The sequence below is a fragment of the Molossus molossus genome, unplaced genomic scaffold (assembly GCF_014108415.1).
Source record: "Molossus molossus isolate mMolMol1 unplaced genomic scaffold, mMolMol1.p scaffold_m16_p_17, whole genome shotgun sequence".
Taxonomy (NCBI): domain Eukaryota; kingdom Metazoa; phylum Chordata; class Mammalia; order Chiroptera; family Molossidae; genus Molossus; species Molossus molossus.
This window is the reverse complement of record NW_023425352.1, coordinates 8,267,319-8,284,319: the sequence shown is the minus strand read 5'-3', so window position 1 is coordinate 8,284,319 and position 17,001 is coordinate 8,267,319. Positions and strand designations below refer to the sequence as shown.

The following is a 17,001-nucleotide window of genomic DNA, read 5'->3' as shown; positions in this document are numbered from 1 at the left end:
TCTGAATGTTGTCTGTGCTCAGCTTGTCTTATTTCTCAGGGCTCAGAGCAGCCTCCCAGACCAGAGCAACGTCTCCACAACGTGCTTACCTGTGAGCTCGCTAAAGTAGAGCAGGGCACTGTGGGAGTGTTGTTTCTTGGCCTCAAAGAAAGACAAAGTGCATTTGAGCAACATCAAGGTAATTGCCAAGATGCTTTGTAGGGGGTGAGGCTGGGGCTGGGCTCCCTGGAGTTGGCCAGAAACCTTCAAACCTGAGGGCTTGGGTTTGCTCCTGGCACTAGGGGGCAGCAGCTCCCTTGGCCTGTAGGGAGTTAGTCAGACCTATTGCCGCTGTGTCTGAGGCTTCTGTCCCCTTAGGACTGCCCATGCAGGACCACCAGAGGTGGGGGTGTGCCTGTCCCATCCCACTCCACAGACCTGTGGCCTCCCTGTCTGGCAGTCACCTGCCCTCCCTGTTCCTGTCTCCCCAGTTTGGCAGTGGGTGGCACGCCAGCCCTGGGTATAATGCTGCCGTGAACACCTCCAGGCCACTCAGCTGGATCGCATGCGTGTCATTTTTGAACCACCTCCTCCAGGTGAACCCCCTGGCAGATGAGGAATGAGACACAGAAGCAGTCTGGGTCCACAGACAAGGCCCCCTTGGGGTGTGGGTGTGAGGGGCTCAGCCTGGGCTGCTGCCCTACAGGGGTGGGCAAGCCACAGACTCCTGCAGGTGGTACAGCTGTGGTCTGTGAGCAAACAAGATTACTTGCCAACCCACAGTGCCAGTCACGGCTTTATGCAATGTGACTGAGCAGAGGAACCCCGGTTCTCTGTGTGGGGCCTACTGCCTAGCCCCGAGGTCCAGATACCCTGTCCCTGTCCTGGGCTGCACCTCCAGGCTACGGGGGTGACGCCTAGCAGCACCTGCCAGTGGTTGATGCGGACCAGGTAGGTGCATCCTGTGGGCTGGGTGGGGTTTGTGTCATAGGAGAGCTCTGGGCCCTTGTGGTCCTGGCTGCTAGTATGGAATCCCTGTCCGTGAGCTGCAAGCAGGTGTCTGGTAAGCTCCCTGTAGAGCCTCCTGGTCATGGCAGCTTTTGTCTGTACAGGACACGCTGCGTTTAGATGTTTGCTGTCAAACATGTGACTAAGGAACAAGTAAAACTGCTGGAGAACTTGGGGTTCACATGGCTTTTTAAATTTTATTTTTTCTTCATTGATTTTTAGAGAGAGGATGGGAGAGAGAGACATTGGCTGGCTGTCTCCTGCATCCCCCTCACTGGGGATCGGGCCCACAACCTGGGCATGTGCCCTGATCAGGAGCAAACTGGCGACCTCTCGGTGCATGGGTCGACGCTCAACCATTGAGTCACACTGAGCCACGCACATGCGGGCCACATGGCATTTATAACAGTCATGTGTAAGCTCAGGGACAGGAGCCCCACCCCAGGTGCAGGGCCCACGCCTTCCCTGTCATCTTCCAAGATGCCCCAAAGTCTATGCCAGCCTTCCTGCCCTTTCTGTGCATTCCCTTTGGGGGCAGTAATGGTCCAGTGAACTTTGGTCTGGAAGCTGTGGACACAACCTCTCACTTGTGTCCCTGGTGTGTTCTCAGGGAGTATGTCCAGAATGTGGGGCAAACCCACGAGGTTCAGCTGCAGGAGTCCTGGAGTTCTGGGTGACACCTGCCTGGAGAAGCCTGTGTCAGGCGGGAGTGGGGCAGCCCCATCTGGCAGGATAGGGAGGGCAGGAAGCAGGGGGAGGGACCGGCAGGCGGACTGCCTCCCAGAGCAGGCCTGGGTTGACCTCCATGGACAAGGCCACTGGGAGGCAGCCTCTGCACAGAGCAGGGTCTGTGCCCTTCACCCCAGTGAGACCTCTAACGCCAGTTCAAGCAGGACCAGGGCAAGGGTGGATTTCATGCTGCTGCAGAAACTCTGTTCAGGAAGTCAGGGTGTCCCCACCTTCCTCGCCCCCTCCCCCAGATGGTCTTTCACAAGTCACTTTCCCCACCAAGGCCCAGCCTTGCAGGGAGGGGATCAGATTAGTCTGTTCACCTCCCTCTCCCTTAATTAGGTCCACATTTATGAATCTTTTCCCATGTGCTGGACCGCAGGGACATGGTCCAGGAACCCCCAGGGGACCAGAAGTAGTCACAGGAACACCAAACAGAATCAGGTAGGAAGGACGCAAGGGAGGGGCAGGGTGCCCTTACCAAGGTGTCTCCGGCCCCGCCCCTCCTGTCTTCCAGAGGAGGGCGGGTCGCAGTGAGTGAGGCTGGTGCCAGGGCGGGGCCCCAGGGAAAGTCTTAGCCTCCACTGGGACCGGATGTGTCTGAGCGCAGAGCCACTCCTGCACCCACCGCTCCTTCCGACCCTGGATCCTGTTACAACCGGCGGCCCCTGGCTCCCCATCCGTGCGCTTGGACCCCAGACCCCTGGCTCCCTGTCTGCTTCCCAGATCTCTATCCGTGCTCCCCCATCCCCAGAACCCAGACCCCAGACCCCTGAATCTTCACTTCTGACCCTAGCCTCTGAACCACAGACCTCCATCCGTGTTCCCAGACCCCAGGGTTCTGGTCCGTGCCCCTGGTCATGCGCCACCTCGGGCTCTGGCTGCTCAGCGCGTTGTGGCTGCAGGGTGAGTGCTTGGGGGGTGGGGGGGCTCTGGCCAGGTGTGAGGGAGCTGCTGCCCCGCCAGAGGCCGGTCACCTGGCCTGTACCCCAACTGTGCTGGTCTTGGGCTCACTCAGCAGGAGGCAAACAGACTGAACTTCAAAAGGGAACTGTGGAAAATGGTGCCTGGGGTGTTCTCTGGGCTCCTAGTCGGAGGTGGGGCTGGGGTAGAGCAGGACCTCCTCTGGCCTTAGAGTGAGTGCCCATCTCCACGGGACCCCTAAGCCAGCAGGGAAGGGAGGACTGAGGAGCAGTGGCCTGGAGCTGGGGGGGGGGGGGCCCACCTCCCGCCTGGGGAGGACCCAGTGTGCTGCCAGTTCTGGCCCCTACCCCAGCTCCGGAACCTCCTGGACTAGGGTTCTGATGTGTCCCAGCCCCACCCGGGAGGCAGCCAAGAGAGCAGCCGGGGCCTCTCACACCTGGAGGTTTGCAAGGTGATGGCCACACAGACCCCATTAACACCTTAGGAGAGGGAGGATGGGTCTCCGGTGGCTGGTTGTCAGCACCCAACTCTGGGCCTGCCCTGATGTCTGTTGTCGGATTCGTGGGAGCTTCTAGATGCCAAGGAGGTTGGGCAGCTCCCTGGTGAGATGCGGTTTATGTGGTTAGTTATGCGGGAAAGTGCAGGGCAGGTGGCTGGCATCCTAGCACCCTCCAGAGGCCTCTGTGCACCCTTAGTCCTGGGACGGAGAGGGGCCGTCTGGGAGCAACTGGTAGGCTCCTGGCCCCACCCAGGAAGGGGGTCCTGTTTTTTGTTGTTGTTGTGTTGTCAATCCTCACCCGAGGATATTTTTTCATTGATTTTTAGAGAGAATGGAAGAGAGGGAGAGGGAGAGGGAGGGAGAGAGAGAGAGAAACATCCACGTGAGGGAGACACATTGATCGGTTGCCTACCTACAACCCAGGTACGTGCCTTTGACCTAGAACCAGAGACTCTTTAGTGCACAGGCCTATGCGCTATGCACTGAGCCACACTGGCCAGGGCATTCTATTGTGTTTTTAATGCCAGATCTGAGTCTGGTCCCCATACTGTCTCGCCAAGGAAGGGGACGCCCAGGGCAGGAGGGTGGGTGCCCTACACACCTGCTAACACCTCTCTCCCCCACAGTGCTCACCCCCAGCACCCCCCTGCCCCAGGTGGAGCAGTATGAGGTGGTGTGGCCCCAGCGTCTGCCAGGACTGCGTGCCCGCCGAGCCCTGCCCGCTGGCCTGGTGAGTCTTGGGGAGATCCCTCCCTCACCCCACAGAGCCCAGTTGTTAGAGGATCGCAGCTCCTGTGTGCCCCAGCTGGTTGTGAGGGGCCAACCTTGGTGCTGAAGGCCAGGTGGGCATCTGGGCTTTGGGGCAGACCCCTGAGGGGTCTCACTGCCCACCTGGGCTCCTCACACTGAACCCTTTCCCTGGCTCAGGGCCTGTACCCAGAAAGCGTGAGTTGTGTCCTCGGTGCCTGCCTGGCGTTCCTCCTTAGGCCTCACCTTCCTGCTTCCTGCCTCTCCCCGTGGGCGGGTCCACTGGTGGGCCCAGGCCACTCCCCACCACCCAGGGCCCTTCTCCAGTTAAGCTGAGGAGTGATAAGTCAAATTCCTCTTAGACTAGAGGAGGTGGGCCGCTCCCCGGGGGCCTGTTGCCACCCTTCTTAGGGTTCTGGGGCCAGGCTGAGGTCCCCAGGGCTGCCTGGGGTTAGTCCTGGAACGACGCGGTTGTGCGCTTTGAGAGTGGGGTGTTTGTTTGTGAATGGATATGCTTGCTCATGCACGGGGGGACAGCCCTGTCCTGTCTTTGGTGTCTGGGAAGAGCCCTGAGCCCCTGGACCCTCACCCTACCCTGAGGGCAAGGTACATACTGTTCCTGACAAGGGGTGGGGAGGGGCTGGGTCTCTTAGGGGGAGGGCACCTGAGGCTGGAGGGAACCCCCCACACTGCCTTTGCCACCTATAGGGCTCTATTCCACCACCCCCCCCAGCTTCCTGGGAAAGGGCATCGTCGTCATTGACCTTGTGTGGACGATGGGGAGACCACGGCCTGAGGCTTGGCCTGGGTCCCTGGAGTCCAGCCCAGCCTTGTCCAGCATCCTCTCTAGCCTAGTGCTGACCGACCCCCAGGGTCCTCTGAAGGGCTTCAGGCTGGGGGGCCCTGGCTTTGGGCGCTGTCCCCGTTAGCTGAGCTCCACCCCAGGTTTGAGGTGGGCGTGGCCTGAGGCGAGGCCTTCACCTGGACCCCTCCTATTTTCCTGGCTCAGGAACTGTACCCAGAGAGTGTGAGTTATGTCCTTGGTGCCCAAGAGCACACCTTCACCCTGCATCTTCGGAAGAACAGGTGAGCGGGCATCTGGTCCTGCCCCCAGCACACCTGTGTCCTGGGCATCCAGCTCCCTGGCAGTGTCTCCTCCACGGGGGAGGCAGGTGGGACCCCGGGAGCTACAGTGGTTCTTTTCTTAGGGACCTGGTGGGCTCGGGCTACACGGAGACCTACACGGCTGCCAATGGCTCCCAGGTGACTGAGCAGCTGCAGGGGCAGGTACGGCCCGGGTGCCCTCCACAGGGCGGGTGGGGGCTCTGGGAGTGAGGCCTGCAGAGCCCTCATGCCCACCTCCCGCAGGATCACTGCTTCTACCAGGGCCACGTGGAGGGGCACCCTCTCTCTGCCGCCAGCCTCAGCACCTGCGATGGCCTCAGGTGAGTGCTCTGACCTGGGCAAGGTCGGTCAGAATGTCAGGGTCCCAGCACACCCCTCACCTTCTAGAGAAGTGAACTGAAGCCGAGAAGAAAGGGGCCAGACTCGGGGACACCTTTTGGTACCCGGGTGTCTGGGCTTCTTACAAGTTACAGGTTCCCGACCCGAAGGCTTCTGTCCCTCCTGGGCAGCAGGCAGGGGAGGGCACTGATTCGGAGCCCCCTGCTCCCCTCCACAGGGGCTTCTTCCGGGCGGGCTCGGCTGTCCACCTGATCGAGCCCCTGGGCGGAGGCGGTGAAGAGGGGCAGCACGCACTCTACAAAGCACAGCACCTGTTGCAAAAGGCGGGGACCTGCGGGGTCAGCAACACCAGCCTGGAGAGCATCCTGGGCCCGCGCACCTCCGCCGCCTTCAGGCCCCGGGTGAGGAGGCCCCGCGCGGCTTCGTCCCTCTCCCCTTGGGCCTGTGTGTCCCCCAGGCTCCCCGTGTGCTCAGCCGTCCCCATGGCCAGTGAGCCTGACTGCTCAGCAGCTGTGGAGATGGCTCCTTAATCTGTGCTGGCACCGCCTGGACAGTCCCCCGACACTGAGCAGGAGCCCCGGGAAACGGTCCGTGTGCAGGCTGGGCCAAGGTCAGGAGGCTACGGCTGGGGCCACTGACCAGCTGCTCATTGCCGTTTCACAGAACTGGCCACCATCCCAAGAAACCCGCTATGTGGAGCTGTATGTGGTCACCGACAGCACAGAGGTGCATGGGCGGGGTGGGCAGGAGGGGGCGGGCCATCCATAGGCTGCTGGCTGACTGAGGGTCTGCTGTCATCCAGTTCCGGAAGTGGGGGAGCAGAGAGGCCGTGCGCAGGCGGGTGCTGGAGGTCGTGAACCACGTAGACAAGGTGGGAGCCGTTTCTACCCTGGGGGGTCTCCCAGGGGCTCCTCCCCCAGCAAGGGTTTCCAGGACCCCCAGCAACACAGGTCCATTCTAGACCAGGTGTCACCCGGCAGGACAGAAACCCTGGTTGTCAAGGTGGAGGGGGCACCAGGGAGGGAAGGGGGTAGCAGAGCCATCAGCAGGTGAGGAGGAAGCTCGGCCCTGTCCCACTCACAGTGCAGATGCCTCTGCAGCCCAGGCCCTGCCCCTCTGCGGTGGCGCCCGCCCTCACTGTCCTGGAGCCTGACCCTCGGGATCCTCTCTTCCCGTAGCTTTATCAGGAACTCAAGTTCCGTGTGGTCCTGGTGGGCCTGGACATCTGGAACTATATGGACAAGATTCAGATCAGCTCCCAGGCCAGCGCCACGCTGGACAACTTCCTCGAGTGGCGGGCACAGAACCTGGTGGGGCGGCACCCTCATGACAACGCACAACTCATCACGTGAGTGGGCAGCGGGTGCTGGGTGATGAGAACAGCCACGGCCAGGAAGGGCGGGGGATGGAGGGGGCCCTCAGGAGCATGGCCCTTCCTGGGGTGTCCACCTGCAGACACTGCTCTTGTTTCCAGCGGGGCCGACTTCGATGGGACCACTGTGGGACTGGCCAAGGTGTCTGCCATGTGCTCCCGGGACTCGGGGGCTGTGAACCAGGTGAGGAAGAGTGTGGCCCAGGTGGGGAGCCAGGCTTGGAGCTTGAGCTGAAAAGCATGCAGGGGAGACCTTAGGACCTAGGTCCACCTGCAGGTCCCCAGGCTGTCACCATAAACACCTGACAAGCTGCCTCTTCAGGAGGATGAATTGATGCTTTATGGTTTTTTGTTGTTGTTTTTTTTTATCCTCACCTGAGGATATTTTTCCATTTTTTGTACAGATAGAGTAGGAGGGAGAGAGAGGAAGGGGGAGAGAGAGAGAAACATCGACGTGAAGGGACACATTGAGTGGCTGCCACCTACACGACCAACCAGGGCCGGGGACAAACTGCAATCGAAGTACGTGCCCTTAGCGGGAACCGAACCCGGGTCTCTCCGGACCGCAGGCCGACGCTCTAACCACTGAGCCAAACTGGCCAGGGCACTTTATCCTCACCCGAGGATATTTTTCCATTAATTTTTAGATAGAGTGGAAGCGGGGCGGGGAGAGAAACATCAATGTGAGAGAGACACATCGACTGGTTGCCTCCCGCACGACCCCAGCTAGGGCCGGGGATTGAACCTGCAACTGAGGTACATGCCCTTGACCAGGAATTGAACCCACGACTCCTTGGTCCATGGGTGGATGCTCTAACTGCTGAACCAAATCAGCCAGGGCTTTATGGTTGTTTTTTTTTGGTTTTGTTTTTAATTCTCACCCGAGGATATTTTCTATTTATCTTCAGAATGAGTGGGAGGGAGAAAGAGGGAGAGAAAGGGAGGGAAAGAGAAACATCGATGTGAGAGGGACACATTGACTGGTTGCCTCCCGCACGACTCCAACCAGGGCCGGGGACAAACTGCAACTGAGGTACATACCCTTGGCCTTAATCGAACCTGTGTCTCATTGGTCCACGGGCCGATGCTCTACTGCTGGGCCAAACCGGCCAGGGCTGTTTTATATATTTTTTAATCCTCACCCAAGGTTATGTTTATCATTGATTTTTAGAGAGAGGGGGAAGGGGAGGTAGGGAAAGAGGAGGAGAGTGAGAAACATTGGTTGCCTCCCACATGCATCCCAACTGGGGATGGAACCCACAACCTGGGTGTGTGTCCTGATCAGGAATTGAACCCATGACCCTTCGGTATATGGGACAATGCTCCAACCAAATGAGCCACACCAGTCAGGGCTGTGCTTTCTGTTTAAAACGCATTAGCAGGCCTGGCTGGTGTGGCTCAGTGGTTGAGTGTTGACCCAGGCACCAAAAGGTTACTGGTTTGATTCCTGGTCAGGGCACATGCCCAGGTGTGGGCCTGATCCCCAGTGGGGGCCAGGCAGGAGGTAGCCAATCGATGTTCTCTCTCATCGATGTTTCTACCTCTCTCTCCCTCTCCCTTCCTCTCTCTCTAAAATCAATAAAAAGAAAAAATTTTTTAAAGAGGAGACAAATCTCTCAAAAATAAAAACAATTTTTTTAAAAGGTATTAGCAGGAAGTGCCGCCAGACTTGCTTAGGGCAGCAGGGCTGACAGGAAGGTGTCAGGGCCAAGTGGGTGGCACCGGCCAACACAGCCTCTCCCGTAGGACCACAGCGAGAACCCCATTGGCGTAGCGAGCACCATGGCCCACGAGATGGGCCACAACCTGGGCATGGACCACGACAACAACATCCAGGGCTGCTACTGCCCCGCCCCACGCAACAGCGGCGGCTGCATCATGGCACCCAGCCTCAGGTGAGGCCCGTCCCGATCCAGCATGACTGAGGGCACCAGCACAGTGGGGTGTCCTGAGATGCAGGTGGCCTGTCCACCACCGGCCCTCCTGAGAGACGCCCCTGCCCTCAGCTTCCCATTCCCCAGAACGTTCAGCCACTGCAGCCGGACCGACCTGGAGACGTTCGTGGAGAAGCCCCGTACCACCTGCCTGGCGAATTCTCCAGACGTTGACCGCCTGGTGGGCGGCCCTGTGTGCGGGAACGGGTTTGTGGAGCACGGGGAGCAGTGTGACTGCGGCAGCCCACAGGTACAGAGCCTGGCACTGCCACCCCCTGCCCTGCACCAGCGCCAGATTGGGACATCCATCCCTGACCCACCAGGTGCCCTGCATGCCCGCAGCCCCGATCAATACACTCCTGCCTTCTGACACCCACAGCAACCCATCGCGGGTCCATGGGAAGGCCCCAGCCCACCTGGGGGGGTCGTGGAGGGAGGTGGGGCTCTGGGGTTACTCCGGAGCCCAGAGCTCAGACCCTCAGCATTGCCCTGACCCGCAGGACTGTCAGAACCACTGCTGCAATGCCACCACCTGCCAGCTGGCCGAGGGGGCCGAGTGTGCCCAAGGTGCCTGCTGCCATGAGTGCAGGGTGAGCACAGGGCCCCGGCTGCCCCTCCTGCCCCTAACCAGCTGTACCCCAAGGTCGCTGAGTGGGAAGGGGCTCTGGGGATGGTGGGGATGGAGGGGCTGGAGCAGCGGGTGTGGGCCTGTCTGCTTGGGTCCCGCTGTTCCCATGGTGAACGTCACTGCTGGGCCAGGTGAAGCCAGTCGGCAAGCTGTGCCGCCCCCGCAAGGACACCTGTGACCTAGAGGAATATTGTGATGGCCAGCGGCCAGCCTGCCCAGAGGACGCCTTCCAGGAGAACGGCACGCCGTGCCCGGAGGGCTACTGCTACGACGGGACCTGCCCCACGCTGGCCCAGAGGTGCCAGGACTTGTGGGGGCCAGGTGAGGCAGGTGGCAGGTGACCCCCAGGCCGGAGGGTAGCTTTGGGTCCCGAGCTGGGGGACTGACCGTCTCCTGGCCTGCAGGCTCACGTGCCGCCGCGGAGGCGTGCTACACCTTCGGTGTCTCACCAGACTGCAGGAGCAGCGGCGGCCGTGGCTCCAGCAGGTGAGTGTCCAGCCAGCCCGACTGCCCCGGCTGCGGGGTGTCCTCATAGGTGGGGTCTCCTGAGAAAGTCCTCTGCAGGGCCATCAGGCCTGACCACACTACTCCCGTGGGAGGGGGGGTGGGTCACTCTGGCTGGGGATGTAGATGCCCCATCAGTGGAGCCCACAGCCCATCCAAGGTCCTGGAAGCTCCCTAGGTCCCCACTGAGCACATCAGAAAGCACGGAGCAGACCAGCAGAGCTGGCACCAGGCGAATCCCTCTGTCCACAGGGTCCAGTGTGGCATCTTGTTCTGTGAGGGTGGGCAGAAGCCTTCAGAGCGGGGCTCCTGCACCATCTCCCCCTACCGCTCAGTCGATTGCCAGGCTCTTCAGCTGGACGGTGGTTCTGGGTACGAGCGGGTGCTCGAAGGCACCAAGTGCGGCGATGAGAGGGTGAGTGACCAGACACGAGCCTGGACGTTGCCCCTGAGGCAGTCAGGCCAGTGGACCCCATGTCCTGGACGTACGTCTCACACACAAGCTAGCGTGGTCCAGAGCGAGGCGGTGGCAGCTGGAGGGCTGTGCAGATGGATGGACTCCTCTGTTCTCAGTAGAAGCTTGGTGCAGGGGGAGGCGCCAGGAAAGCCGTTCTCTGCAAGTCCCCCCAGGGAGCGGTGGGGCTGGTTCTCTGTGACCTTGGTGGCAGCTGTGGGCTGGCCGACTGGCCAGCAGGTGGGCTGCAGACAAGGCCTTCCGGGCTGTGGTGGCTGAGGCCTGCCCGCCTTGAAGCTCACCTGCAGGTTTCGGGTCAGCTTCGGCTGCTGGGGGAGAGTGGGGGCCAACGGTTGAGACTGGCTGCCTGACACCCCACCCCCGCCTTCCAGGTGTGCTGGAAAGGACTGTGCCAGGACCTCCAGGTTTACCGATCCAGAAACTGCTCCGCCCAGTGCAGTGGCCGTGGGGTGCGTGGGCCTTCGGGGTGAAGGAGACTGAAGCCGTGCTCAGGGCGAGCCCAGGTGGACAGAGGGCAGAGGCCTGGAGCTAGTGAGGGTCTGCGGGCCCTGTGTGCATCCTGAGCCTCGGCTGTCGTGGTGCCTGTGGACATGTGGGCTGGGCTGCTCTGTTCTGAGATGGGAGAGGGCTCAGCTATTAGTGACGTAAGGGACGTCAGGCTCTGTGATGTAAGGGACATCAGACTTCCGGGAGCTTGGAACGGGCTGGAGCATCCCTTCTGAGCCGCCTGGAGAGGGCAGGGAGCCACACCTTTGCCTTGCTTAGAAAGCCCTGTGGTGTTTGGTCCCCCAGGTGAGGCGAGGGGCTGCTGCTCTCCTGGACACTTGGGTGTAGGAGCCAGGCCTATGGATGAGCCCAGCCTGTCCCCGTCAGTAGGGGTCATGGCAGAGTCCCTCGCAGGCCTAGGCCGGGCCTGGTGATGCCTGTGTGGGCACCGGGTGATGCAGCACAGGCAGGGCCCAGGGGCCCATTTCTGATGCCTGGCTGTCCCCCAGGTGTGCAACCACAAGGGGAAGTGCCACTGCGACCCAGGCTGGGCCCCACCACACTGCACAGAGCTGCTGGCCGACGCACACACAGGTAGGACCTAGCTGTCCCCAGAGCCTGCGTACCCATACAGCCTGATGGGGTCTCGGGGAACCACTTGGGTAGTGAGAAGGAAGCCGCATGCCTCCAAACCATTGGTGCATCGTTAGAGATTCAGACTCAGCCCCGGGCATCCTGACCTCAGGTCTAGGGTAGGGTCCATGAGCCTGTGACTCCACCTCGACTCCACAGGTGATGGGTCCTCAGATGGGCACTTGGCTGCAGGGGAGGGGCCCCAGAAAGGCCCCTGGCTGCCCTTCCAGCCCCCATTGCCCTGTTGACACCTGGCTTCACGTGCCCCACAGCGTCCGGGAGCCTCCCGATGGGCGTGCTGGTGCCTGTGTTGCTCCTGGTGGCTGTGGCACTCACCTTGGTAGGCGTGGTCGTCTACCGCAAGGCTGGGAGTGGCATCCGCCGGAGGTGAGGGTTCCCCCGGGGCTGCAAAACATCCCTGTGCAATAAGCATGTCCCCTCCCGCACGATTGCAAAATGGCCCTGCTGCTGCTGGAGGAAGAAGAGCCTCTCACTGGGGTGGGAACATGAGATAAGCTTTGGTGACAGGTTGGAGATGTGGTGAGCCCAGAGAGATGGCCCATCCCCCACGCACCCCTGACCCTGGGAGGTGTCAGCACTCATGGAGTGCTGTGGGCTCAGAGAAGCTGCCCGCCCTGAAGGGAACTTGACCCTGTGCTGGGTGCATAACACACAGGAGGCCACCTCTCCTTTTCAAACCATGTGGGGGTTGGCAGGCACCGCAGCTGTGAGGTACCCTGGCCTGGCCATTGATAAAGTCTTACTTTCTCAGCAGGAACGTGGCGCCCAAGACCGCCGTGGGGCTCTCCAACCCTCTGTTCCACGAGGGGGGCATTGGGCCAGCGAAGGGCAGGGCTCCGGCCCCCACCGTGGGCTCCCCAGAGCCGGTCGCTGCCATGCATACCGTCCACCCTGGCCAGCTCCCCAAGCCCACTGCTGCTACAGTGACCCCTAAACGGCCGCCCCCTGCTGTAAGCACCAGCGAGCTCCCTGGGCCACCTGATCTAGTCCACCAGGGCCTTGGAGCAGCAGCCATGATCACCTGTTCAGAGGCAGGAGGAGACTTTAGGATGGGTGGTCTGAGGACCCACATGACAGAACTGTCAATTGAACTTGAATCTGAGTTCAAGGCCTCTGCAGGGTCTGAGGAGTTTTGAGGCCCAGAGTCCCTCTGCTGACCCAGCACCTCAGAGGATCCACATGGTTAAGAGAAGGAAACATGCAGGTCACATTCGGACTCTGGGCCCTGCTGGTGGTGGGACACAGCCCCATGCACACACCAGAGCTTCATCCCCTTCTGGGGGGCAGAGCCCCATGCACACACCAGAGCTTCATCCCTCTCTGGGGGGGACACAGCCCCATGCACACACCAGAGCTTCATCCCCCTCTGGGGGGACACAGCCCCATGCACACACCAGAGCTTCATCCCCCTCTGGGGGGGACACAGGCCCATGCACACACCGGAGCTTCATCCCCCTCTGGGGGGGGGGACACAGCTCCATGCACACACCAGAGCTTCATCCCTCTCTGGGGGGGACACAGCCCCATGCACACACCAGAGCTTCATCCCCCTCTGGGGGGGACACAGCCCCATGCACACACCAGAGCTTCATCCCCCTCTGGGGGGCAGAGCCCCTTGCACACACCAGAGCTTCATCCCCCTCTGGGGGGGACACAGCCCCATGCACACACCGGAGCTTCATCCCCCTCTGGGGGGCAGAGCCCCATGCACACACCGGAGCTTCATCCCCCTCTGGGGGACACAGCCCCATGCACACACCGGAGCTTCATACCCCTCTGGGGGGGACACAGCCCCATGCACACACTGGAGCTTCATCCCTCTCTGGGGGGACACAGCCCCATGCACACACCGGAGCTTCATACCCCTCTGGGGGGGACACAGCCCCATGCACACACTGGAGCTTCATCCCTCTCTGGGGGGACACAGCCCCATGCACACACCGGAGCTTCATCCCCCTCTGGGGGGCAGAGCCCCATGCACACACCGGAGCTTCATCCCCCTCTGGGAGGGGCAGAAACAGATCTTGAAGGGGGGGGGCAGCTCCTGGAGGCTGTGAGATCCAGGCTCATGGCCCTTTCCCTGCAGCCTCCGGCCGCCATGTCCAGCTCACCCTTCCCAGTTCCCATGTACACCCAGCAGGCCCCAGCCCAGGTGAGTGTGGTGGGAGCCTGAAGCCAGGCAATGTAGGTGTCGAAAATCAGGTCCCAGGAGGTGGAGGGTCCAAGGGCTGGATTTGATAGGCTAGGGGCCCCAGGGTGCAGCCACCACACTTTCAGAAGGCTGATCACTGGGCCCAGTGAGGATGTTGACCCAGGGGCCTGGGCTTCTGACTTTCCTCCCTCCTCCAGCTCAGACCTGCTCCTCCCACCAAGCCCCTCCCGGAGCTGAAGTCCAAACAGGTAGGAAGACCTGGCCGCTTGGCCATGCAGTAGGCTCCCTTGGCTATGCCTGTTCCCTCTTCTCTGGCCAGACCCAGAGCCTCCCCTGCAACCCAAACCCCAGAGGAGGGGGTGGGGTGCTCCCCTGCTGTCCTGACCACCTTTCGGCTTACCCCAGAGTCTCTTCTGTAGATCACAGAGGTCTGGCCCTGGCAGGCTCCTTATTGCTGGGGCCTGCTCACTGCCCACCTTGGACCAATACCAGCCTCCAGCAGGTGGCTGCCTCTGCTTCTGGCAAAGTCAGTGTGGAAGGAATGGTCAGACTTTCTCAACCAGTTGCCACCCCTCCTGGGGCAGGCTTCACCCACCAGGCATCCTGTGGGGCTCCTGGTGACCACCTGTATGTCTGTCACCAGTGATGTTGACTCATGCAAGTTTCTCCCTGTGGCCTTGGTGTCTTAGAGATACTTTGAGAGATTTGTCTCCTCTTATTTTAAAAAATAATTTTCTTTTTATTAATTTTAGAGAGAAAGGAAGGGAGGAGAGAGAGATAGAAACATCGATGACAGAGAACATCGATTGGCCGCCTCCTGCATGCCCCCCACTGGGGATTGGGGCCCACAACCTGGGCATGTGCCCTGACTGGAAATCGAACCAGCGACCTTTTGGTGCATAGGTCGAGGCTCATCCACTGAGCCACACCGGCTGGGCTCCTCTTACTTTTTAAACTGACCCACATGGATCTCCCTGCAACAACCTTTACTGTGGTGCTTGCCTAATAGACATTCTCTGTTGCTTTCCTTTCAAACTTTTTGTTTAGAACTAATTTTAGACTTACAGAAAGTTACAAAAGTGGTCTAAAGAGGGATTTTGAAAGGCCAGATGGGCAGGGTAGGGAGAGAGATTTCTGGACCAGGAGGTGGTGATAGCCAGGCAGAGGCTGTGAGAAACCGGATGTTCAGTAGGGTCCTGGGTTATCGAAAACTACAAATACTGGCCCCACCCAGGCGTCCTGGATGCTGGGGTGTGTGGCCAGGGCTGAGCATGGCTGGGCTAGGTCTGGTCAGCCTTTCACATCCATCCCAAGTCCTCTCTCCCTTCACCCTGGGAAAGCTGAAATGAACATTAATGCCAATTTTAGTCATTAATTCTTGGTTTTAAACTTCCCAAGACCCACATTCTGTAAGTTTAAAAGTTTTTTGTTTGTAAAGTTGGGGTGGTGTGGGGGTCTTGGGGAGAAGGCAACCATGTCTGGCTGGCTAGAGTTTCATTCTGCAGGTAGCCATGGGTAGAGGGAGGGTGTTGGGTGGGACTTTTTCTGTAGAGAACTCAGCAGAGAAGCCTGCAGGCTGGTCTGAGCAGAGCAGAGCACCTGGGAAGACAGTGCCCTGCCCTGGCCAGGATCATTAAGTGGTTTCCAGTGTCACTGTGTCTGCTTCCTCCCAGGTGGTCAAGCCAACCTTTGCGCCCCCGGTGCCACCAGCCAAGCCCAGAGCTGAAAGGACCAACCCTGGACCTGCTGAGGTGAGCCCCTCACCCAGGGCAGGAGCAGTGGAGCGAGCCTCCTTCCCCCAGCAGGCTGGCTGGGCACGGCCCGAGGGTTACGTTGTCGGCTGAAAGGAGAGATGTTAGCTGCAGGTGTATTCTAACCTGTGCTTTGCACTCTGCCAGAGGACTTTGCAGGGATTGCTGCTTCTACTGGCTGTGAATTTGTCTTCACCTACTAGTCTGAGTACAAAAGTCTGTCCTTCATAAAGTGTTAGCTATGAGCACTGTGGCTGTCACTGTTGTAGTGTGCACAGGGCCATCATATTGTTGGCTGAACTAAGAATCTAAATTTTTGTTTTTAAATCCTCATCTGAGGATATTTTTCCATTCATCTTCAGATAGAGTGGGAGGGAGAGAGAGAGGGGGGAAACATTGATGTGAGAGAGACCCATCAACTGGTTGCTTCCCGTATGACCCCAAGCAGGGCCAGGGACCGAACTGCAACCGAGGTACATGCCCTTGCCTGGAATCGAACCCGCGACTCTTTGGTCCAACGCTCTAACCGCTGAGCAAAACTGGCCAGGGCAAGAATCTAAATTTTTTTTTTTTTCATCCTCACCTGAGGACATTTTTCCTTTTTTTTTTTTGTACAGATAGAGTGGGAGGGAGAGAGAGGAAGAGAGAGAGAGAGAAACATCGATGTGAAAGGGACACATCGAGTGGCTGCCACCCGCACGACCAACCAGGGCCAGGGACAAACTGCAACCGAGGTACGTGCCCTTAGCGGGAACCGAACCCGGGTCTCTCCGGACCGCAGGCAGATGCTCTAACCGCTGAGCCAAACCAGCCAGGGCACAAGAATCTAAATTTTAATACATGTAAAAGGAAATAAGATTTAGTTGTACTCTTTGTAGCAGGAGTTTTTATTGTTTCTTTTTTTCCTCCTTCAAGGGAGTCGTTGGCCCAAAGGTTGCTCTGAAGCCCCCTGTCCAAAGGAGGTGATGGACTCGAGCTCACAGCACCCTTGGGGCTTCGGCACACCTGCCTGCAAGCTGTTGTTCATGTTGAAAGAGCCCTGTGCCAGCCGATGCAGCGCCTCTGCCCAGGCCCTGGGTGTCCCTCTGGGTTGGGTCCACTGTGAGAAGTCCCAGCAGAAGAGACACCTCCTCATGGCCAAGGTCTTGCTTCAGCCTCCCAGGGTCACAGCCAAGGGCCTCTCTGTCAGGACTCCGCTGGTGTTCCTGACCTCTCTCCCACCTTGGCCACATTTAGCTATGCCAGGCTACTGTGTGTGGCCTGTGTGTGCATGTCTCCAGATGGCTGCTGCCTTCCCCAGGGTGCTGAGGAGGCTCCCTCAGGCCGACTGCACTTGCTGTCAGGCCTGCTGCGCCCTCCTTGCTCCAGGCCCTCAAGGTGGAAGGCTGTGCGTGCTGTGCGTGCTGTGCGTCCCAGGAAGACCCCTCCTGCCAGTGTGCTGAACAGCAGGTTAGCACACCCAGACTGCAAGCCCCTCAATCTTCGGAGCCTGATATTTAAGGAAAAAAAGCCTATTTTTACCATTAAATTATTGCTTGACTTTTAAATGACTTGAGATTTTTATTAGATGGATGAAATACGGGGCAAACCAGAAACGATGTGCAATTCAATCTGTAATATTAAGGGTCCAGTGCTTGTTAAGATAAAACATCCAGCCTGGCAGGTGTGGCTCAGTGGCTGAACTTGTACCCATGC

General features: G+C 59.5%; 1 protein-coding gene across 6 annotated transcripts; it reads left to right on the top strand.

The window, feature by feature from the left end:
- The first annotated feature begins 2,021 nt into the window (after nt 1–2,021).
- On the top strand, nt 2,022–16,897 carry ADAM8 (ADAM metallopeptidase domain 8). 6 transcript variants are annotated; one of them, XM_036265641.1, is made up of 25 exons: nt 2,022–2,160; nt 2,513–2,622; nt 3,766–3,869; nt 4,896–4,972; nt 5,095–5,173; nt 5,255–5,331; nt 5,568–5,751; nt 6,014–6,076; nt 6,153–6,221; nt 6,529–6,698; nt 6,825–6,906; nt 8,469–8,617; nt 8,729–8,906; nt 9,157–9,246; nt 9,416–9,605; nt 9,689–9,770; nt 10,041–10,203; nt 10,635–10,712; nt 11,259–11,343; nt 11,655–11,769; nt 12,158–12,353; nt 13,490–13,555; nt 13,753–13,803; nt 15,229–15,306; nt 16,222–16,895. In XM_036265641.1, the coding sequence occupies exons 2-25, from the start codon at nt 2,577–2,579 to the stop codon at nt 16,270–16,272; spliced, it is 2,523 nt and encodes an 840-aa protein (XP_036121534.1). In that variant the 5' UTR covers nt 2,022–2,160; nt 2,513–2,576; the 3' UTR covers nt 16,273–16,895. The 6 variants fall into 6 exon arrangements, with proteins under 6 accessions (XP_036121534.1, XP_036121532.1, XP_036121533.1 ...); XM_036265639.1 differs by having other exon boundaries at nt 12,155–12,353; XM_036265640.1 differs by lacking the exon at nt 2,022–2,160 and having other exon boundaries at nt 2,320–2,622; nt 12,155–12,353.
- The last annotated feature ends 104 nt before the right edge of the window (nt 16,898–17,001 follow it).

Coding starts and splice junctions, on each gene's coding strand:
- ADAM8 (XM_036265636.1), top strand. CDS start 3,660: ATGCCAGATCTGAGTCTGGTCCCCATACTGTCTCGCCAAGGAAGGGGA. Junction 6,077..6,152: donor TGGTCACCGACAGCACAGAG/GTGCATGGGCGG, acceptor GCTGTCATCCAG/TTCCGGAAGTGGGGGAGCAG. Junction 8,618..8,728: donor ATCATGGCACCCAGCCTCAG/GTGAGGCCCGTC, acceptor CCCTGCCCTCAG/CTTCCCATTCCCCAGAACGT.